Here is a 22,249-nt window from a genome sequence, read left to right as displayed (position 1 = left end):
TCACCAGCCTGGCGATCCGTGCCATGGCCCTCTCCTGCACCTCTGCCAGCTGGGAATCGGTGAAGGGCAGCAGCAGCTGGGAGGAGAAAAGCTGCTGGTGTGCCAGGGAGGTGGCATGGCACAGCATGGCACAGCCAGGCTTGCTCTGGGGCAGTGCCTGGGATGGGGCATGTGTCCTTCTTGCCCCTCACAGCAACCTGCTGCGGGCAGGCAGGTCACTGCATCCCGCTTCTGCTGCTGCCTCTGCTGCCTTCCATTCACTCCCCACCAAAAAACATCCCTCTGCCTCCCACCCAAGGACTCCAAGGCTTTGGGGTGACCACCTCACTGGGGACCTGTGGTGGGGGCTCTGGGATATGGCCCATGGTGAAGCTGGAGGGGGAAAGCCCCAGGGCTGGGCTCCCCTTGCCAGACAGGCAGGTCCATCTGGGAGGCAGTGTTGGGGAGGACGGGCAGCGGGCAAGGCTGCAGAGGTGGCGTGGGCTGGGGCAGGAGAAGGGGCTCTGGCGGGAGCCAGGAGGCAGGGGGGTGGGTGGGGGGCATGGCTGGTAAGGAGAGACATTCCCTGCCCCCCTCCTTGCACCAGGTGCTGGGGGTGGGCACCGCTCAAGCCAGGGGTCACTGCCCATGGGGACCCTGTGCCAAGGTCAGACCTCCAAGATGTTCTGCAGCTCCACGATGCCAAGGGTGCCGGCACTGCGTACCAGCACCTGCAGCATGCTGTCCATCGTGGCCAGGGTCTGTGAGGGGGACAGAGTCTTGGGGGCAGCCCTGGAAGCCTGGCAGGGGACGGCCATGGCCCTGCGGTGCCCAGGAAGGGGCCTCGCAGCCAGGGAACTCCCCATGGTTCACCCCCTGGCACACCTTGGAGTAGAGTGAAGCATCAGGGCCCCGAGTGTCCTCCTGAGGAGGCAGGTGGAAGGTGTTGCAGAAGCAGGCATACAGGAGGCTGTTCTTCTTCTCCTGCAGAAGCAGCCCCGCTCTGCTGCGGGGACAGAGGAGGAGGCAGACCCTGGGCTTAGAGACCTGAGCTGAGCCCCATGCCATGGGGGACCCCTCAACCCTCCATCACACTGGCACTTGCCTTTGCGGGGAAAACCCTGTGGCACCCCCTGCCCCGTTCTCTGCCTCCCTCTCAGACCCAGGACTGGGGATGCCCCCCACCTGGGACCGGTGCCATCGGGGCCACCAAGCTGGGGGCTGGGGCAGGTACCTCATGGAGATGATGGCCAGCATGGCTTGCTGCTGCACCATAATGCCCTGGGGGCCAGCGGGCTCCTCTTGCAGCAGCACCTGGGGAGCACAGCAGCGTGGGACAGCTCAGGATGGGGCAGTTTCCCAGGTGCCCCCATCCTGGCACCCAGTGGTCCCAAGCCCCATGGCTGGAAGGGCTGTGCCCGTCACAGAGCCACAGGCTGGCCAAGGGACCTGCAAACATCCAGCCAGGCCGCCCAGGTGGCTTTGGAGCATCTCCAAGGATGGAGACCTGGAGCAGTGCTCATCCGCAACCCCCCTGCCTGGCCAAGCTCTCATCTGCCCCCGGGGCTGTGTCGCTGCCTGCTGCCCCTGCCTCTGCCCCTGACCCTGCCCCTGCCTCAGCCTGACTGGCCGCCCCCTCACCTCGATGGTCTCCACCACCTCCGGCTGGCAGAAGTAAAGCACGTCCCAACACAGCGGAGTCCACGCTGGTGGTGCTGCAGACGGTGCAGATGGAGGCCAGAAACCTCAGCTTCTGGGCCTCTTGCTGCCAGCCAGGGAGGAGACAGACAGACAGACAGTGTCAGGGGGGAGAGACAGCCAGGTGGGGGGCCCAGCACAGCCCCCAGCACCTTCTGAGCACGGGACAGGGGCCGAAAGACAGGCTGGGAGACACGGGCACAGCCTCATAGAAGTGGCCACGGATACCTTTGGTCTGCTCCTGAGGAAGGCTCGAATGATGTCCAGGGTATTGTCTTCCTCCCTGGGCAAAGCCAAGGCAGAGCAGCACAGATCTGGCCAAGAGAGAGCAGGAAGGGCTGGGGGGCAAGCAGCAGGGAAAACCCGAGCCCTCTGCCCAGCTCCCAGGGATGCCACAAGCCCTTGCTCAAGGCTGGGACACCGGTGTCCCCTGCGTGCCCCAGGAGAGAGGGTGTGATGCTGGAGGGCAGCACAGGGAGGGGGCCCTGCTGTGGTCTGGTAAGGGATGCGCTGGCACCAGGGCACAGGGAGAGTCCCTGTCCCAGGAACGCCAGAACAGAGCTCCCTTCCTGGCCACTGCGCTGTGGGAGCTCTGATGCCAGCCTGGCTGGGGGATGTGAGCCTGGCCCAGGACAAGGCAGGGCAGGCTGGGGAGCCCCCTGCTCCACAGCACCCGCACACTCACCTGCCCGCAGCAGCTGGACCTCGGACATCTCATGGGGCTTTGGCCTGGATCTGGGAGCCGGGGCAGCTCCAGCCTTCTCCACCCAGGCCTGCCTAACGCGGCCAGGGGGTCTCTCCGCCATCCTGCAGGAGGGAGGGAGGAAAGGGGTGAGGAGGACCCCCTGCCACCCCAGGGGTGGTGGGGGCAGAGGTGGCTGTGCTCAGGGGCTCCTCGCTCCCATCCTGTCCCAACACTGTCCTCCCAGACACTGCGGGAGCAGGGCTGGCTGCCACAGGGTGTCGCAAAGTACCCCAATGTCACTCCCCTAAGCCCCCTGATCCCCCCTCCCCAGAAGCCCTCTGGCTGCCCCGGAGCACGTGGACCCCTCCTCGCCCTGGGGGGACGGGACTGGCTCCCTCTTCCTCCTCCTCCCGCTATGGGGCTGGGGTTTGCCTGTATGGGGGCATCCCCCTTGTCGCAGACACCCCTCTGTCCTCTGTCCCTTCCCTCCCAGGGCCTGGTGCCACCCCCACCTATGGCCAGGCCGAGCCGGGGAGCAGCCCCCAGCCCCTCAGGCACGCCGAGGCTCTTCCCTCGTCCTCACGAGGCGCAGGACAAGGCCCGCCGGGCTCCCCTCGCTCGAAGGCAGGTGGGCACACCGGGACACCAGAGGCCTTCCTGTGCGCTCAGCCACAGCGATCTGCGACCGTTGGGGTCTGCTGGCTTGCCCTGGTTACGGCTGCCGCGGCAGGCGGCAGGGTTCCATCGGCCGTTCGCTGGCACGAGGGAGGGGGGGAGTCCCCCCTCCCCCCCTCCCCGGGGCCTACACCCCCGCTGGGCTCAGCCCGGGCCTGCTGGGTCGTCTGAGCGGGCGCGGGGGCCCGGGCCGGGGTGCTGGGGGACGCGCTACGCCCGGGGTGGTGGGGCCGGGAGCAAGGTGGCGTGGGCACAGAGGGGTCGGTGCGTGGGGACGGGCGGGAGGGGAGGCGAGAGGCCGGTGGGCAGCGGGAGGCTGCGGGTCGGGCCGTTGCGGCGAGCTCGATGGGATGGGGTCGATGATGGGGTCAGGGGTGGGTTCGATGATGGGGTCAGGGATGGGTCCAGGGATGGGTCGAGGGATGGAGTCAGGGATGGGGTCAATGATGAGTCCAGGGATGGGTCCAGGGATGGGGTCAATGATGGGCTCAGTGCTGGGGTCAATGATGGGGTCAGTGACGGGTCAGGGATGGTCAGTGAGGGGCTGGGGGCCACTTGTCTGGGAGGTCCAGCCGTGGGGTGGGCGCAGTGATCAGCTGGGTGGTGCCGTTCAGGTTTGTGCACCCTGTGCGGGTGTAGCGTGGTTTGGAGTGATGGGGGGGTGCAGGCAGGGTGGGCTGCGCTGTGCAGGGGTGCAGTCTGTTTTGGGTGCTGGGGGAGGTGCCCTGGACAGACGTGTCATTCATGCTGGGGAAGCAGAACCAGGCGCTGGTGAGCCGGTGCAGCGGTTCCTCCTGCGCAACATTCTTAGGAAAACTCTCCTTTTTCTTTCCTTTTCCTTGCTCCTTCGCTTCCAGATCTCTGTGGTCGCAGTTTGTGCTGCCTCACCTCCAGCACAGCGTGCAGAATGAAACGACGGTCACAGAATTCGTCCTCCTGGGGTTCTGCAGCACCCCAGCCCTGCAGCGCTGCCTCTTTGGCCTTTTCTCTGCCCTCTGCTCTGCCACTCTGATGAGAAACGCACTTGTCTTTCTGCTTATCTGCCTGGACTACTGCCTCCCCATGTACTTCTTCCTCTGCCACCTCTCCATCGCGGACATCTGCTACGCCTCCAGCAATGTCCCCCGTATGCTAAGGAGCCTCCTTGGACAAGGCAGAACCCCCTCCTTTGCTGGGTGTGGGGCACAGAGCCATCTTTATTTAATCTTTGCACTTACAGCGTGCGTGCTGCTGGCCGTCATGTCTCATGTTCGCTACGTGGCAATCTGCCGTCCCCCGCGCTATGCCCTCACCGTGATCTGGAGGCTGCGCCTCACCCTTGCCACGGTTTTGTGGGCTTTGGCGTTCGTATTTGGTACACTGCAAGCCTCTCTGGCTTTACACCTGCTTTTCTGTGGCCCCTGCGAGGTTGTCCACTTCTCCTGTGAAATTCTTGCTGTCTCAAAGCTGGCCTGCCCTGCCGCTCCTGCCAATAAAGTCCTGATCTTTGCTGTTTGTGTGTGCTTCTTCCTCTTCCCTTTAGCCTTAATCCTGATTTGCTCCCTGGACAGCCTGGCCACCGATCTGTGCATCCGCTCTGTGCCAGGATGGCACGAAACCACCTCCACGTGTGGCTCCCACCCGACCATGGTGGGTGTCTTTTATGGAAACGCCATCTTCGTGTACGCGGGGCCCGGGAGCGGTAACTCCTCTGGGAGGGAGAAAGTTCTTTCCCTTTTCTACAGTCTCGTCAGCCCCAGTTTGAACCCCGTCATTGACAGTCGGAGGAACAAGCAGGTGAAGGAAGCCTTGCTGAAGCTTCAGAGAAGGAAGAGGGTCTTTCATTCTGTCTAGCTGGCGCTCTAGGCTTTCACCTGTCTCCTGTCTTTCTGCTCTTTCTTCTTGAGCTCTTGGGGTATTTCTCATGGAATGTTAAGTGGTTAAAAGTGTCCTCGTTTCAGCTTGGATAGAGTTAACTGTCTTCCTAGTAGCTGGTACAGTGCTATGTTTTGAGTTCAGTATGCAAAGAACCTTGATAACACTGATGTTTGCAGTTGTTGCCGAGGAGTGTTTAGACTAAAGTCAAGGATTTTTCAGCTTCTCATGCCCAGCCAGCGAGAAAGCTGGAGTTGCCACAGAACACAGCCAGGGCACCTGACCCAAACTGGCCAACAGGGTATTCCATACCATGCGACATCCCATCTAGTATAGGAACTGGGGAGTGGGGGGGGGAATCGCTGCTCGGGGACTAGCTGGGTGTCGATTGGTGGGTAGTGAGCAATTGCACTGCGCATCAATTGTACATTCCAATCCTTTTATTATTGCTGTTGTCATTTTATTAGTGTTATAATTATCATTAGTAGTTTCTCCTTTTCTGTTCTATTAAACCATTCTTATCTCAACCCACGAGTTTTACTTCTTTTTCTGGATTTTCTCTCTCATCCCACTGGGTGGGGGGGGAGTGAGTGAGCGGCTGGGTGGTGCTTAGTTGCTGGCTGGGGTTAAACCACGACAGAGACAGAGTCACAGCAGCACAGAATGGATGCTGAAAGGGACCTCTAGAGATCATCCAGCCCACCTCGGCTGCTCGAGCAGGGCCAGCTGCAGCAGGCTGTGAGTCTGCTTCTCGAAGGTTCTATTGGCTGAGTTGCTCCCAGGCTGCGGAGTTCGCATGGGGAATGAGCAATGAAGAGGGATGAAGTTTCCAGGCACTTTCTGGCTGGTGCAGTGATTTTTTTTTCCTTCTGATTTTTTCTTCCCCCTTGCTGGTCTTGCAGCTGCCCAAGGTGCAGCCAGAGAAGGGGAGGAGGGTCCCTGCCTGGCCTGCAGCTCCCTCCCTCGCCATTCTTGGGGTGATTTGGGGTTATTTTGCTGTGTCAGTGAGGCAAAGCTGGGCTCTCCGGGGCTGAGTGCGCTGGGACCCGAGGAAGGCCGTGATGGTCTTGAGGCTTTGAAGGGCTTTGCAGCGAGCCCTGTCCCCGCTGGAGGGGACGCTGGTGGTGTTCAAGACGAAGGCCTTGCAGCCCTTGTTGTCGTGTGTGCCCGTGTCCCCCCCGGCCCCCAAGGTCTGTCGTCGTCGCAGGGGCTCTGTGCTGCTTTCTGCGTGGGGCCGTGTCCGTGAGTCCTGCAGGGACCTGTCTGTCCTGGCTTCCCCACCAAAGGGCTGCTCCCCCTGGGGAAGGGGAGAGGGGAGTCGTCCGCGTCCCGCCCCACCGTTGCCTGCCCTGCTGGTGGTGACTGGGCCCTGGGGGTGTCTCCGTTCCCCTCGGGGCTTGCTGGCTCGGATCTGAGGCTCAGCGGGGATTTTGCACCTCTTGGGGGCTGTTTCTTGGTGCCCCCTGCTCTCCCTCCCCGTCCCACACAGGCACCGAGCAGTTCTGGAGAAGGAGCTTTTAATTGAAAAGACAAGAGAAAAGGTCCCATCCAAGCTGGTCTAACCCCTCCCTAGCCCCCCCCGCCTACCCCCCCTGCCATATACCCCACCCCTCCTCTCTCACCCCCCCCCCCACTCCCCCCATCTCCATCCCTCTCACCCCTGTCTAATCCCCCCCCCACACACACACACCCTCACGTTGGCTGCCAGAGCCCTGCGCTTGCTGGGTGCCATTGGCAAGGAGCTCTGCGCCTGCCTCTTCCTCCGCTTGCCGGCCGTGGCAGGTGGGGATGGTGGCAGGTCTATCCCTGCATGCTGCCACGGCTCCTGGGGCTCCATCCCGCTGCCGTTGACTATTTTGAGGCTCAGCATGGCGTCGCTGAGCTCGGGGATGCAGTAGTCGGGGGTGAGCATCTCCTCAGGCAGCGAGAGCGAGCTGAAGTCGCGGTCGGGGGTGTCTGTGCTGGTGCCAGCAGCATCCCCGGGCACGGAGCCTCTGCTGGGAGCATCCTGGCTGACCCCCACTCTATCCAGGGAGCAACCGAAGAGCCTTAGGGCCTCTTCCAGGAGCATCTCCTCGGACACTGCAAGGTCGCCTGCAGTGTCCCCAAGGGCTTCGTTGTTGGCGGCAGCGCAGGGGCTGGGGTGGACATCGCTGCCCGGGGGTGCCCCCACAGGGGTGGCCGTGCTTGGGATGTTGATCTGTGCCTCCCTGGAGGCACCCCAGCCTCCCTTAACCCTCTCCCTCCCCAGGAGGAGCTGGGGAGGCTCTTGGGGGTGGGGCGGAACACAGGGAGCCCCCGCATTCCTTCCGGGGAGATGCCAAAGAGTCCTTGGCAGCCAACAGCCAGAAGGGACCATGGCGCGGCCACCAATGCAGCTCCCACTGCCTGGGCCCTGGGGCCCCCCGGCACCCCAGCTTTTCCAGCCATTCGTGCTCCCCAAAACCTTCTACCCTCGAGGTAGGGACCAACGCCAACCCCTGCAGCCCAGGGACGCTCTTGGGGGGCAAGTGCAGAGGTGACCGCCGGCCATCGCTCCTGTCTCATTCTCTCAGGCTCGGCCAACCTGTGCCGCCTGCCCGCACGGGAGCAGCCCTTCCCTGCACCCCGGGCACCCCAGGCACCACCAGCAGGTATGGCACCCCAGTCTGCTCTGGCACCTTCGCCATCCCCATCACACCCATTCCCCCAGCACTTTTCGCACGGGGGTTCAGCAAGCCCCGGTGAGCATCCTTGCCCTCGCCCGGGCGGCGCGTGCCCAGTAAAACCCATCTGCAGAGAATTCCCCAAATATTTGGGGCCACCTCTCCCCTTTCACCTCCTTGATGCGAGTCTCCTCCCCGATTTGCAACCCCGTCCCACCGGCACAGCGGCTCACCCCGTGGGGATCGCCCCAGCCACAAGCTCCCCACACCCCTGGCCCAGAGCTGGGGGATGTCGGCCATCGGGGCCAGCTTGGCGGGTGCCCCTGGACAGTCCCCCCGGCCCAGCACGGCTCCCCCCTCACCCACACAGGTCTGCAGAGGTCTCCATGTGGCTGCCTCTTCGACCCCCGGGTCTTCCGCATCCAGTGGACAACCACCGACCTGCCTCCACCGGCCACCGCCACGCTCGGCCAAGGCGCCGCTTCTATGCCGGGTGCTGCCCTGTGGGGTCCCGGGGGCTGCAGGGCCCCCCTGGCCTGGGCAGCCGGGGGGACTGTCCAGGGCCACCCATACCTTGCACCCTATGAAAATCAGAGGTGTGGGGTGGCCCCAGGCCCTCTGGAGCTGCCAGTGTCCATCCCTGGCTACCAGCACAGCGAGGGGGAGTTGGCACAGATCAACATCCCCAGCACGGCCACCCCTGTGGGGGCACCCCTGGGCAGCAATGTGCCCCCCAGCCCCTGCGCTGCTGCCCACAACCAAGCCCTTGGGGACACTGCAGGCAACCTTGCAGTGTCCGAGGAGATGCTCCTGGAAGAGGCCCTAAGGCTCTTCGGTTGCTCCCTGGATGGAGTGGAGGTCAGCCAGGATGGTCCCAGCAGTGGCCCCATGCCTGGGGACTCTGCTGGCACCAGCAGAGAGGGGAGACGGATGGCCCCAGCCCCCCCAGCGATGCCAACACGCATCCCCAGCTACGAGGACATCGAGGGGCCACTGGCCAAGATCAACACCTGCGGAATGGCCACCCCTGTGGGGGCACCCCCAGGCAGCGACGTCCCCCCCAGCCCCTGCGCTGACCCCCACAATCAAGCCCTTGGGGAGCCTGTAGGTGAACTTGCAGCGTCTGAGAAAGTGCCTCTCCATGAGGCCCTAGTACTCTTTGATTGCTCCCTGGATAGAGTGGGGGTCAGCCAGGATGCTTCCAGCAGGAGCTCCGTGCCCGAGGACACTGGTGGCACCAGCGCAGCCACCCCCAACTGCGACTTCAGCTCGCTCTCACTGCCTGAGGAGATGCTCACCCCCGACTACTGCATCCCCGAGCTCAGCGACATCATGCTGAGCCTAGAAATATTCAACGTCATCGGGATTGAGCCCCGGGAGCTTTGGGAGGATGCCAGGATGGACCTGCCACCATTCCCACCTGCCATGGCAGACAAGAAGAGGAAGAGGCAGGCGCAGAGCTCCTTGCCAATGGCACCCAGCAAGCGCAGGGCTCTGGCAGCCAACGTGAGGGTGTGAGGGGGGATCAGACGGGGGTGAGATGGAGATGGGGGAGTGGGGGGTGGGAGAGGAGGGGTGGGGCATATGGCAGGGGGGGTGGGCAGGGGGGGCTAGGGAGGGGTCAGACCAGCTTGGATGGGACCTTTTCTCTTGTCTTTTCAATTAAAAGCTCCTTCTCCAGAACCGCTCGGTGCCTGTGTGGGACGGGGAGGGAGCACAGGGGGCACCAAGAAACAGCACCCAAGAGGTGCAAAAGCCCCACTGAGCCCCAAATCCGAGCCAGCAAGCCCCAAGGGGAACGGAGACACCCCCAGGGCCCAGTCACCACCAGCGGGGCAGGCAACGGTGGGGCAGGACGCGGATGACTCCCCTCTCCCCTTCCCCAGGGGGAGCAGCCCTTTGGTGGGGAAGCCAGGACAGACAGGTCCCTGCAGGACTCACGGACACGGCCCCATGCAGAAAGCAGCACAGAGCCCCTGCAACAACGACAGACCTTGGGGGCCGGGGGGGACACAGGCACACACAACAGCAAGGCCTGCAAGGCCTTCGTCTCAAACACCACCAGGGTCCCCTCCAGCGGGGACAGGGCTCGGTGCACAGCCCTTCAAAGCCTCAAGACCATCACGGCCTTCCTCGGGTCCCACCACACTGAGCCCCGGAGAGCCCAGCTTTGCCTCACTGACACAGCAAAATAACCCCAAATCACCCCAAGAATGGCGAGGGAGGGAGCTGCAGGCCAGGCAGGGACCCTCCTCCCCTTCTCTGGCTGCACCTTGGGCAGCTGCAAGACCAGCAAGGGGGGAGAAAAAATCAGAAGGAAAATAAAAATAAAAAACACTGCAACGGCCAGAAAGTGCTTGGAAACTTCATCGCTCTTCATTGCCCATTTCCCATGCGAGCTCCACAACGTGGGAGCAACGCAGCCAATAGAACCTTCGAGAAGCAGACTCACAGCCTGCTGCAGCTGGCCCTGCTCGAGCAGCCGAGGTGGGCTGGATGACCTCTAGAGGTCCCTTTCAGCATCCATTCTGTGCTGCTGTGACTGTCTCCATCATGGTTTAACCCCAGCCAGCAACTAAGCACCACCCAGCCGCTCACTCACTGCCCCCCCCCCCTCCCTCCCCCATCCAGTGGGATGGGGGAGAAAATCCAGAAAAAGAAGTAAAACTTGTGGGTTGAGGTAAGAATGGTTTAATAGAACAGAAAAGGAGAAACTACTAATGATAATTATAACACTAATAAAATGACAACAGCAATAATAAAAGGATCGGAATGTACAAATGATGCGCAGTGCAACTGCTCACCACTCGCCGATCTGGTTGACTGTAACAGAGGAGCCTCCAGGCAGCTCCTGCTTGGTACCAGCGATTACGCCACCTGCGCGGCCCTGCCGTTACCTAAAGTGCAGCAAGAAGTCCGCGCGCGAACATCCTTTATGCATAGAGATGTTTTCTTCTAGGAAAAGTTCTATAACACCGTGAATGACCAAAAGGAGGAAGTTCTCCACAGACAGGATCTGTACAGTGTACCAAGAGAAAATCCATCTGGGGTCTGCCCAATGCTGCATGAATGCAGGGTCCCCAGCATCTGAAGGGACCTAAGATTTACTTGCTACCAGGATGCCTCTTCTTCCTGGCTACATCGCCTCCCAAGATCTTGCCCACCCCCAGCCTAATGGGGAGGGGAGAATGTTAGAGAGACAGCCTTGATGCTGTGCCAGCACTGCTCAGCCATGGCCAAAACACTGCTGTGTTATCAACAGCTTTCTAGCTACCAGTACAGAGCACAGCACTACGAGGGCTGCTGTGGGGTAAAGGAACTCCAACTCAGCCAGATCCAATACAGAAGGAAAGCGGAGAAACAACAGAAGGAGCAGCCCAGGGACACAGAGCCCCAGGTCTCATCTGGCCGCTCCTGTGACCATATGGTGTATCCAAAATCAAATACCTGAAGTGCTCCCTTAGATGCAGTTTACAGCCAGGGGACAAGAAAGTGGCAGTTCTGCATTTTTCAGCTCCCAGGCTGATGGCAGAGCCAAAGCAAAAAAAACAAACCCAAAACCAAACCAACCAAGAGAGGTAAAACTGGAGCGCAGGGAGCAAATGCTTTTCTTTCACCTTAGGCCAACTGCTCGGACGCTCTCTATGCTGCCCTGCCACAGAGGGCATCCCTCTAGTACCAGTAAGAGACATAAGAGTGAATTAAAGCCAGGACCCCAAAACAGACTAAAAACCCGGTCGTGATCAAGAAAGAAAATGGAGAATGCATCAAATATAACAGAAAATTATTTTGGACATTCCCAGTTTACATTTGAAAAAAAGAGAAAAAAAAAGAGGAGGAATTGGGTATTAAATGAAAGAGCACTGAATGATAAAGCCATAGCAGTCCCTCCACCACTACAAACCCACACCCCCACACGCACGTACGCACACAGACTTAACACCACCAAACTCCCCTTGACTGTGACCTTCACCTCAGCTTGCTGGTCTAGAGATACTGAATGCCTGAAGCACACCAAGGATAACTGAAAACATCTGCATGGCTTTAATGGGAATCCTCCAACTGAAACAAAGCGCTTTCTCCCTCTGTCTGCGTTGGCACATCCCCGAGTCATGCTCTCACTCCTCTCCTTCAAAGTCAAGATTCCTAAACGTGAAAAGCGGGAGTGGGGAAAGGCGAAGGGAAGAGAAAAAGAGGGAGAGCATCATCAGTGGAAGACCTGCCAGCTGCTGCTCATTCAGCCCTGTTTGGGGGACCACCCCAGCAGAGAGGAGATGGTTTGCATGCCACGGTCCTCCCTGCCTGTTCCCAGGAACAGGCCGTTTGCTCAGCCTTGCCGGCCAAAGCGTGGGAAAAGCGTAGGTGTGCGCCGTCGCTTGCAGAGTAGCACGGTCACGTTCACGTGCAATCCTTTACCTTTTTCCTCCCTGGATTCAAAGGGTTTCTGTCTTCAAAGTGAGAGCCTTCCATACGGTCATTTGTGACATTTCATCCAGGATAACAATCTCAGAAGGATCAGTCCTGCAATAAATATTTTACATAGCAATCCGTGATTATGGGAACTGATGCCACCAAGAGCATTAGCATCAGCAAGAGGAACAGCGGAGCCCCGAGAATCAAAGCTCCGCATAAGTGTGGGGGATTTTGCTGGATGAGGAGTTTTGGGAGGCAAGCCCGGGAGCTGCAGAGCAACAGCTCTGTGCAAAGGCTCTTGCTGGGGCTTAGCCCCGGTCCAGGTTCCTAAGCCACTGCTGGTACAGATCACGCCTGCAACTCCTCATGTGTAAGTATGAGGATCTCCAGCTACCGTAAAGGCACTGATGAGGCAAGGTTTGGGGGTCAAAAGCGAGTGCTGCAGCCACTCTGCTTGCGGTCAGAGCCCTGCAATCACTTCCTGCAGCCCTGCCCCCAAATTTGATTTTCCCACCAAGCTGCCTGCTGGTTTCTGTGGGATGCCCCACAAAGAGGCAAGTGGAGAAAACTCTGCCAAACACCTTCAAGCTAATCTTGCCGGGGTTCCTGGCGCTTGGTGGAGCTTTACCTGTCACTGCTTTGCTTTGGGATATCGACGTCACTGGTCTTCCCCACGTTCAGCTGAACTGAACTTGCAGCAGCAGCAGCTTCCATCACCCTCCTGGACTCCTAATGTAAAAAAGGGACAAATCACGTTCTCTGTCTTTGATCAAAGTGGAGATAAGCTGAATGCCCAGCACAAACTTAGCAGTCTGCCCTCTGCTTCTGCCCCTTGGCAGCTATAGGTATTAGTGCAGCAGGGAAGAAACCGTTCACTCCAAAGATTTCGGGGCAGGGGGATTGTGTGTTCAAAACACGATTATGAGCAAATCTTGCCAGCAGCAGCAGCAGCAGCAGCAGCATCTAATAATAATCATCATAATGATAATGACCTTTGTGAAAAACGACTCGTTTTAAAAATTACACCTGTATTCAAGCGTTCAGCTCACTGCTACTTGAGGAAACAAAGGTTACAAAAGTTACAGGCTATTGGGATCTATTTCGATTGAGTGCTGATCTTCCCCCAACATTTCCAGACAAGCTGTAAGAGAAACAGGCAATCTCACAGCCCGACGGAGATGTCCAGCCCCGAGGACACAGCAAGCCTTACCTCTTCTTCTTCTCTGGCTTCATTTCTGGCATCGTCCAACTTCTTCTTCCTTTCTGGCATAAGGTCATCCAGAAAGCTGAGCTCTCGCTTTGAGAAGCAGAAATCCATCGCTTTCCGGACAAAGACGAGAGCCAAAACCTTCATGAATAAGAGGGAAGATGCGGTGAGCTCAGAGACGATGCCACCTCTCACTCCAACACTGCAAACACCACGATGCCGAGCGGTGGCAGCTCTTACCATCATGGGAAAGATGATGGCGGCACGGGACACCTTGATGGTCCAGAGCAGGACGAGGCAGGTCAGCTGGATCGCCGTGAAGAAATGCACCTTTCGCAAGGGCACGTGCCGCAGGTAGATGAAATCCGGCTGGTGTTTTGCCGGCATCCAAAACAGCTTCAAGCGATCAAAGAACTGCGAAATAAAAGGGAAAGGTTGCCACCTTGGGACTGCGGCAAGTTTCTGGCCCTCTCGAGACGTGGAGGCACTTTGCAGCATCTCGCTTGCCGTCAGAAATCCTGGATCCCACTGCATTCCTCCTGGGAGCAGCACCCATTTTCCCTTCGCTCCATCTATAAACCGGCTTGGCCCTGAGAGCTGCCCACCAAACGGCAACTATTCCATGCCATTCCATTATTAGCATTTCTCGGCCCACTGAATCCCCCCGCGAGGATTTCCACCAGTGGTAGAAACTGCCTTCCCTTTGCACCAAATTCCCCCGCTTTTCACGTAACCAAACACTGACCTGCCCTAAACCCTGCAACAGAGAGCGCTGAACTTGCCTGGTCCTCCCAGCCCCATATACCTCCTGTGCCTCCACCAATCTTTTTCTTACACAAAAGAGTTTCATTGCTTGCTCTGCGAGAAGTTTTTCCCATGCCACTGCTTTTTTCCCTGCTGCTACGGAGACAAAATACCAGGGAGCCGACATGCTGCACGCTGTAAAAGAGTCCGTACCTGAATTCCTCTGAGTGACGACACACCCATGTAGAGAAAGACGCCATAAAGCACAGGCATTGGTATAAACTGGGGGGGGGGGGGGAAGAAAAAAAAAAGAAAGAATGCAATCGTTTCTTTTTCTGTATTGCATTTTCAGTATTACCACCCTCTTCCACAGGCACTGCCTAAAATTGCTTGAAGCTTTCCAGCTTCCATTCAGGCTTAGAGATGGGTCAGATTTTAACCATTTTTTTGCCATTTTGTGCGCACGAGTGAGCTAAGGCTCTGCTTTAGGCTGAACTTGGGAGTTACCTCTCCTCAGAATAATCCTATTTTCCAGAAAGGTTGGAGGAAAACAGGCGATTTCTCCCGTGCTACCCTATGCCGCATTCTCTGGCGGTAGAAGAAACACTTCTGCCTATTCTTGGGGCAACAGGCAAAGGCCACAGGCCTCCTTTTAGCCTAGAGACGAGATTACTTTGTGGGAGGAACGTGCAAGGAAGCCCACGGGGATGACCTCAGTGTGTTTAGCTCCTGGGAACGGCTGCTCCGGGGCATTTGGGGAGCAAATTGCAGCCACTAAAGGGCTGCCTGTTTGAAAGACAGCAGATGTGCTGGTCTGAATATGCTCAACTGTAACCCATAAACATGGGCGGGCCTGAAAGACACCCAAAAATTCAAGCAGTTGCGTTGCTTGCTCGCCTCGAGCACACCAAACGGGGGCCTGAAGGGCTGCAAAGCCTAACCGAGGCTGGTTCCCATCATGGGTCAAGCCCCAAGGGTTGGGATCACCTCCTCCTCCTCCGCTCCACAACTAACTACTCAGGCCTGCAGAGAGGGGACTGTTTTTCTGTAACCTCCAACAAGCTCGCAGTTGTTGGGTGGTTTGCATTTTCCTCTCACCTTTAACACAGAAGTGAAGAAGACGGAGCAGCCCATGAGCACAAAGATCAGCAAGCCAGTGACTCTCTGCTCTCGTATCCCCAGAAACTTGGGTTGTTCTCCTGGAGCTGAGCAGTCAGACTCTACTTTGAGGCTATTCACGTGGGTGATGGACAGGACGGTCGCAGCCACAAACCAGGGCAGCCCCATCACAGAGCACACCCCGAGCATCACGGCCACCACAAAAAGGTCCAGGTGGTACCCGCATCCTTTCTGCAGGCAGGAAAACAAGAAACAGAGCATCCCATAGCACAAGAGCAAGGATAACGTCGCAAGTCAGACTCAAACCCTGCTCGAGCACAAGTCAGCTTCTTCAGAATTCAAAACAAGAAATGGAAACAAGGAAGGGTGTATGCAGGCTTTGCACAAGCACCTGGCATGAAAATCTGGCAGGAGTTCAGAAACAATGGATATGCAGAGCTTGTGCGATAAATACTTCTCCAAAAAACAACAACCCACAACCCAAAACCACCAAACCATTTTTTCCACTCACAAAGAAAACTGTACCACTTGGATGGAAGGTGTGACTCTGAGTTATCCCTGGCAGCGCATCAAAACAATTCATTCCCCACACCTGCTGCTGCTGCCATTTTAAAACAAAAACGCACTTCTATTGCTCCAAGATTAATTTGCTCCTCCAAAAGGTTGCTCATCTGAACTGCCCTGTCACTTGCTCCCTGCATCATCGTTAATCCAGGAGAGCATCCTGCCACGCAGCCTGACCTTGTCCCAAACCAATGCCTTCAGAAAGCATCGGGAATAAGAGCCTCTCCCCAGACCTGCAGCCCAGAAGGGGCTGGGGTCATCTCTCACAGGCCCTTACCTTCAGCTTGTGCTCCTTCCTGTTCACAATAACGGCACTGATCTGCTGGTCCATGAATATCAAGATGGTGCAGAGCAGAGCTGGGACGAGCGCAGCCAACACCGTCCACCAAGGGTTGGGTCCTATGGGGTTGATGAACCACCCGCGGTCGTCTCTGGTAGGCTGCAACAAAGCCCACGCATCAGCATCGTCTCCCAGCCCAGGCACTCCACTGGCTTTCATTTTCCCCTCCCTCCCTGTGTCAGAGCACCTCCCAGCCCTGGCTTCATGTCCCCCTCTCCCGGGGGCTTCAGCAGTGCCAGTCTCCTCCTTGCAAGCAGCTCTAGATAGTTCCCCTGTAGGTATCTAGTTTTGGGGCCATCTTCTCGTTTCCAGGAGGAAGCAAGGCACTTGGAGGTGGAAGAGGAGATGGTCACACCACCAGCATCTCCTCCAGACTCAGCCCTGCCCTGCCCCGGCATCACCTTGTGGCACCCCCATGTGCCAAAACACCCCATTACCTTGAACGCATGGGGGACCTGGAGCTTCGGCGATGGGATCCCAACCACAAAGTCAAGGAGCACCATGATGACGATGGTGAGGAAAACAGCAAAGTCGCTCACTGTGGACCGTACCTGGGGCGAGAAACCAGAGGTGAGAGGGGCATGGCAAACAGGGCCGTAAGGTGAGATGCAAGAGTTGCAGACATCCACAACATTAAGGCTGCTTAACCAAATCCCACCACCCCTCTGAGCACATGCAGCCTGATCCCTTGCTTAGATACTGCTGCTGTGTTTGTCCCTGTGAGATCTGGGGTCAGACAATAAAAAAAGCTTAATTAGGCGGACAAGGGTTGGTTTAAGTCAAAACCTAAAAATAATAATAATAATAATATTAAAAATAAGAAAACACATGTCTGCCACTACAGCTACACTCACAGCTACAATGGCAACAAGGCACTGAGGCATCCTTTAGTCCTCAAAAGGAAGCTCCTCATTCGAATCTACTTTCCGCTCGAGCACATAATGCACAGAAGGTAGGGAAAAAATCCCACAGCCCCAACCCCCAAAACTTTGGGAAACCTGACTTCCTACTACCTGAGGAGAAAAAAAAATAAAAATAAAATAAATCAACCCCCAAAAATCTTCAATCTGGGGCAGGTCACGAGGCATGTGGGAAACGCTACAATGATTTTGCACTCATGGAAATGAGTGTGGGACATCCAAGCTCTTGGAGAGCTTGGCCTGCAAGGCCAACGTTTCCCAGCTTGACCAAGGCGGGGCAAATACTGCTTAGTGCTCCAGGAAAGCCATTTTGGGAAATGAGTGTGGAGATGGACACTGGCCACCTCCTTCTACTTACTCTGGTTGGAAAGTAGCGGCTGGTTTTAAACTTCTTCAAGAAGCTTGACAGGGCAAAGGTGGCGAAGAAGAGGATGCAGCACCAGAAGAACACGTCAGGGGTGTAGGGGCCGTCACGTCCACAGGCAGGTCCTTGAAACTCCCCACGCAAATACCGACATTCCTGGAGAAACAGAGCGTCAGGACACAAAGGCAGTGCACGTGTGGCAGGGAAACCTCGCATAGCTAGGGGGTTTTGAGGATCTTGGTCCAAGATCCACGACCCTGTAACTGCTCCTGCCAATAGAGATTTATATTTAATGAGCAGCAGCAGCTGAACAAGTGACACATTGAACTACACAGCGGAGAAATGAGATGTGAGGGGACACCATACCACGCACCCTTGGCACATCCTCTGCCTGCCATTCGAGCAATCGTGGCTAAAGAAGACACCAGAGGGGAAGGAAACACTGGAAACTCTTGGGGATAGAGAGAGAGGGAAGATGGAAGGAGGGCTAAAGACAACCATGGTAGGAAAGGAGGAGAAGAGACAGATCGTCCCTCCCCAGGGGAGGGCTCGCAGAACCTGGCCAAGAGGGGATGAAGGCCACCATAAGAGCCTGCCGCCCTAGGCCCGGGCTCTGCTTCCGGCAACAACAGCCTGAGAGGCTGCTCAGACAAGCAAATTTATGCACGTACCTACAGACAGCACTGAACGAGAAAGCAAGGCCTGGAGTTACTAGGAACCCATTAAGGAGGCCAGCTACTACCTTTCAAGCATGAACTTAAGTCCTACAACTTCTACAATAATCAAACCACCCACTACTTAACCTTCCTCCCAGTCAGAAATACTGTCCTGCAACAGGCTTGACGGGGACACTTGCTACCCACAACGTTGGGGTAGACTGGACAAGGTGGACTCTCCTCCCCAGGACCAAGCGGCTTAAAACCACACGCTACATTTAGGCAAGGACTTTTCTGAGCAGCACTAGCACAGTTTGAAGCCCATCATTCCCTGAAGGGCTCTGACTTTTGCACCAGGCAAATGCCCCTGCACCCCATGGACGCGGCGCGAGGAAGCAGTGGCTCGGGGCACTTACGGTCACTGTGAGGTTTTCCCAGGCGATGCCAGACACGTTGATCTTGTTGCTCGCCCAGAAACGCAGCGTTTCGTTGCTGGGATGGGTCGGTGCCTCACACTTACAGCTGGGAGGAGAGAAGCCAAGACAGGGGTAAGGGAAAGGTGATGGAGGTGCAGCCCGGAGCTCCTGCCAAGGGGCAGCAGCTTTCTCAGGGGGAAAAAAACCCACTAGTAGCTGGTGAGGAAGTCCAGCTTGCTGTGCATGTGCACAGGGTAGGTGTCTCGCAGGTGACTCAGCTTCTCCAGAGCCTCGTAGATGAAGATGATGCAGATGAGGGAGGCAAAGGCTTCTTCCGTGAAGTGGGTGACGTAGCACACCAAACAGCTGGCGTCGGTGGCCACCAGCACTATGCACAAGAAGGCGGTCCACAGCCCAATGCACGCCCGCAGAGACAGATAGGAGAGCGTGTATTCCCTGGGAAAGCAGAATGAAACAAAGGCTGGAAAGGCCAGCAAGAGGCCCTGAGCCATGCCTGCCTTTGGGGAAAACGGGGAGCAATTTTGGAGCGTGTCAAGGCTGCGGATGGGAAATGCAGTTTCCATGTACTACTACAGAGAGCCTCGGGGCTGTGGTGCAGGGCGTAGACCCACAGCAGGAGAGGCCAATTATTTAGTTACCACTGTTTAACACGGATCTCGTGTTAACACCTTGGAGGCTGCTTGAGGTCAGGTCCCTCTTGGGCCAGGTGGTGTTCTCCCACATCACCCTGACGCCCTAACACTGAAACCAGCTGGGTTTGCACCCAGTCACCTGCTGCCAGCAAGCTGGGGCTTAATAATAAACCTTATGGCAATAAGGGTGGTTTATCTCCCATCAAAGCCATCGCAACAAAAGGACTGTCACTAAAATCTACCAACTACCCCTAAGAAAAAGAAAAGAAAAGCATCTTTTCTCCATCACTGCCCCCTTCTGAAGGCTCTCGCAGCACCCAGCTGCGGCAGCCTGCCTTACTTGCAGAATTTGTAGAGGATCTTCTCAAACACGAGGACGGGTCCGGTGCTGCCGAGGATGGTGAGAGGTTGGCCGGCAAAGAGGCAATACACCACGCCGGCCATGGACGCGCCCAGCAGCGACTCCATGGCACTCTGTCCGGGGAAGAGAGGCGGCCGTGAGTAAATAAATCGTTAGGGAGAAACAAAAACCAAAGCCGGTTCACTGCAGCAGGGACTTTGGCCTGAGTTTTACCCTCCCCCATCCCCCCCAACAGAGAGAGGTGCTCACTATGTGGCCATTGGTCGCCTCCCCCAGCAGTCCCCCAAAGGTGATGACAGGGGACATGCAGGCACAGTAGAGGAAGAGGAAGGACGCCAGGCACTGCAGGCTCAGACCATCCCGGAAGTCGCTCCAGAACCACGGGGCTTTCCGCTTCACGTCCAGGGTCAAACCTCCAAAGAGCCTGCAGGAAGGAAAAAGAAGAGAGTCTGTTCTCTTGGAGGAACACGTCGACTTTGCTTTGCTGCAGAAGGGCAATCACAAGCATAGAGTAACTTTCGTGGCTAAAAAGAAGCACTCTCCTTCAGCCCAAATCAAGAAAACCTGCGTGCAACGGTGATGGTTGGGGCTGAGCCCAGCTGCCCAGATCTCCCCCCTGCCCAGCCCAGGGGACCAAGCTGGCAATGTGGAGCCCCTTCACTGAACCAGCTAACCCCAAAGACCTGCTAGAAGGGAAGGTGCATGCTCAGATTTGAGAGGCAAACAGAAAAAAAACCCAAACTATTGAAGCTCCCACCTTCCCGTCCGCTGCAGTTCAGGCCCACTGTGTTTCTCCAGCGTGCTGTGAGAAGCACTGTCATCAAGAGCTCCTGGCATCTTCCTTTTTTCCTGTTAAAATGGAAGTAAGATAAAGCTATGGACTTGTAACCACTGGCTTGTTTTGCTTCTGGTCTGGCTCTGTGACTGTGTCAGAGTGGGACCTTGTGAATTTGGGCCCCTGAACAGCATCCCCAGCCATCCTGCCCATCCCCCTCACGCCTCCCGCCGACGTGGCACCCACCTGCGAAGGGACGTTTTTCGGGGGCTCGATTCGGATTGATGGATCCCACTCTCCTGGCGGCAAGACCGTGACCTGATCCAGAAACTCGTCGATGCCAGCCACGAGGTCAGCCCCGTTCTTGGCTTTATAGGCAACGTCACGGAAAACCTGCCAATAGAAGACAACCTGGTGAGAGGACAACCCAGCTCGGATGTCCTAACCAGTGCAATAAGCTCTTGGCTAAACGCAAGGCTTTTTCACCAAAATTCCCTGCTGGAAAGGGCAGGAAATATTCCCCCAAAAGGAAAAATCTGTGCATCACGGCACTTGTAATCATCTCCCCCACGAGGCCCCCGTCCCCCATGGCACACCATACCCTTCTGCTTAAAGAGCAAGAGAAGTTTTACTGGCCCTGCCAATGCCACCACTGGGGACAGCGTGCTGGGGACCCCGGCGAGAAGGATGAGGTGCAGGATGCACCCCGGGCGGGATTTCAGCCTCCAGGATGTGGGGTGATGCAAATCTGCGTGTTTGCTTTGGGATGAGAAAGAGGGCTGGGCTATTTGGAGAGCTGCGGGCAGCTGGGACAGCAAATCCTCTTCCTCACTACTTCAGAGACAGGGAGAGCTGAAGAAAGGCAAAAATGACCCAGAGCTATCTCATCTTGTCGCACCTCATCCGTCATGATAGTGGCCATGGACCTGCCGATCTCATGGTACTGATGGGCTTTTCCTTCTGGTCCAAGCAAAACAAACAGGAACCTGGGCAAGAAAAAGAAAATGAGAGAGAGAAGAAGGTGTCTTTGCTCCAAGAGCACCCAAGGAAAGCCCTGGCAGCTCCCAGCCCAGAGCGTGGCTCAAGACGGGACACGTAGGCTCAGCGATGCCGCGATGAATTTGAAATTCTTCAAAACAGACGGCAAATGTAATTTGGGGGCCAACTTTCATTACAATTGGCCGATGGGTTTAAAAGCTACAGCAGGGAATGGAGAAATGAAGGCGAGGAGACGTGGGTGGGGGAAACGTGCTTGCTCCCCCTCCCACTAGCCTTGTTCCCTTGGGACACCAAACTGATGCCTGCAACTTGATGTTTGGTTGGGTATCTTTTTTACGGAAGAATTTTGCGCTTCTCATTCGCACCTTGTTGGGATGGGAACTTCCGTCATGCCTGAGAGGAGGACAGCCGGGCTCAGGCGGACAAATGCCACGATGGGCTGGTGAAGGAAATCCAGCTCTCCTACGAGCACGTTGGATGCTTCAGCCCCGGTGGGAATTTTCTTCATCAAGTGCAGCTCCGCCTGGGCACGACAAGCGATTTTCAGGCAATTACCCCAAAAGCAAAGCCCACAGCGCTCTGCAGCACACTCTGCAAGAGCAAATCTGGCCCTAAAGGCGTTAAGAAAGCTACGAGTGTCTCACCTTGCTTAAATCCATAGCTCTGCTCTCACGGGTCACCCCATCTTTAGCTTCCGCAGCGGTGGGAGAAGGACAAGGGGTGATTGTTTGGGCTGGTAGGAAAAAGAAAGACACTCAGAAAGATGGACAAGGAGCAACTGGGACGCTTCTCCTTTGCCTGGGCAAGTCTAATGGGGCCACAGCCCTGCAGAAACCCTCACCTGGCTTGTAGAGGAGGTGCAGGTCCGACTGCCTCTTGCTCACATCAGCAAACGAGCAGACAGCGGGGAGAAGGTTGGTTGTCTTCTCGTTCTGATGGTGGTGCTTCCTCAGAAGGACTTCTCGAACTTGCGCCTGCACGTGCTCGTCAAACTCCGTGGACTGTTCTTGCTGGGCCAGGATCATATCTGAGGATGGCAAAGGGAAACAAAGCCATCAGAGCAGAAACCCCAACAAGTCCCGACCCCCAAAGCCCCCAGGGAAGGCTGTGCCACACAGGCTGCACCCTAATGCCCGCTCAGCCTTGCATAGCAAGGCCTTTTAATAATGTTCAGCCTTTGCA

General features: G+C 56.9%; 1 protein-coding gene and 1 long non-coding RNA gene across 2 annotated transcripts; one reads left to right on the top strand and one right to left on the bottom strand.

The window, feature by feature from the left end:
• Positions 1-7,445: 7,445 nt before the first annotated feature.
• LOC126036907 (proline-rich protein 22-like) lies at positions 7,446-9,036 on the top strand (the record flags this gene model as incomplete). The annotated part of the gene is made up of 4 exons (XM_049797123.1): positions 7,446-7,524; positions 7,907-7,967; positions 8,112-8,229; positions 8,638-9,036. Coding segments are annotated over 4 exons (657 nt in total), but the record flags the coding sequence as incomplete, so codon positions are not given.
• Positions 9,037-11,492: 2,456 nt separating this feature from the next.
• LOC126036905 (uncharacterized) lies at positions 11,493-12,674 on the bottom strand. The gene is made up of 3 exons (XR_007505405.1): positions 12,578-12,674; positions 11,953-12,057; positions 11,493-11,682 (listed from the first exon to the last, which is right to left on the bottom strand). It is a non-coding gene; the product is annotated as an uncharacterized LOC126036905 (long non-coding RNA).
• Positions 12,675-22,249: the final 9,575 nt, after the last annotated feature.

The sequence above is a fragment of the Accipiter gentilis genome, unplaced genomic scaffold (assembly GCF_929443795.1).
Source record: "Accipiter gentilis unplaced genomic scaffold, bAccGen1.1, whole genome shotgun sequence".
Classification (NCBI taxonomy): domain Eukaryota; kingdom Metazoa; phylum Chordata; class Aves; order Accipitriformes; family Accipitridae; genus Astur; species Astur gentilis.
This window is presented reverse-complemented; position numbering and strand designations above follow the sequence as displayed.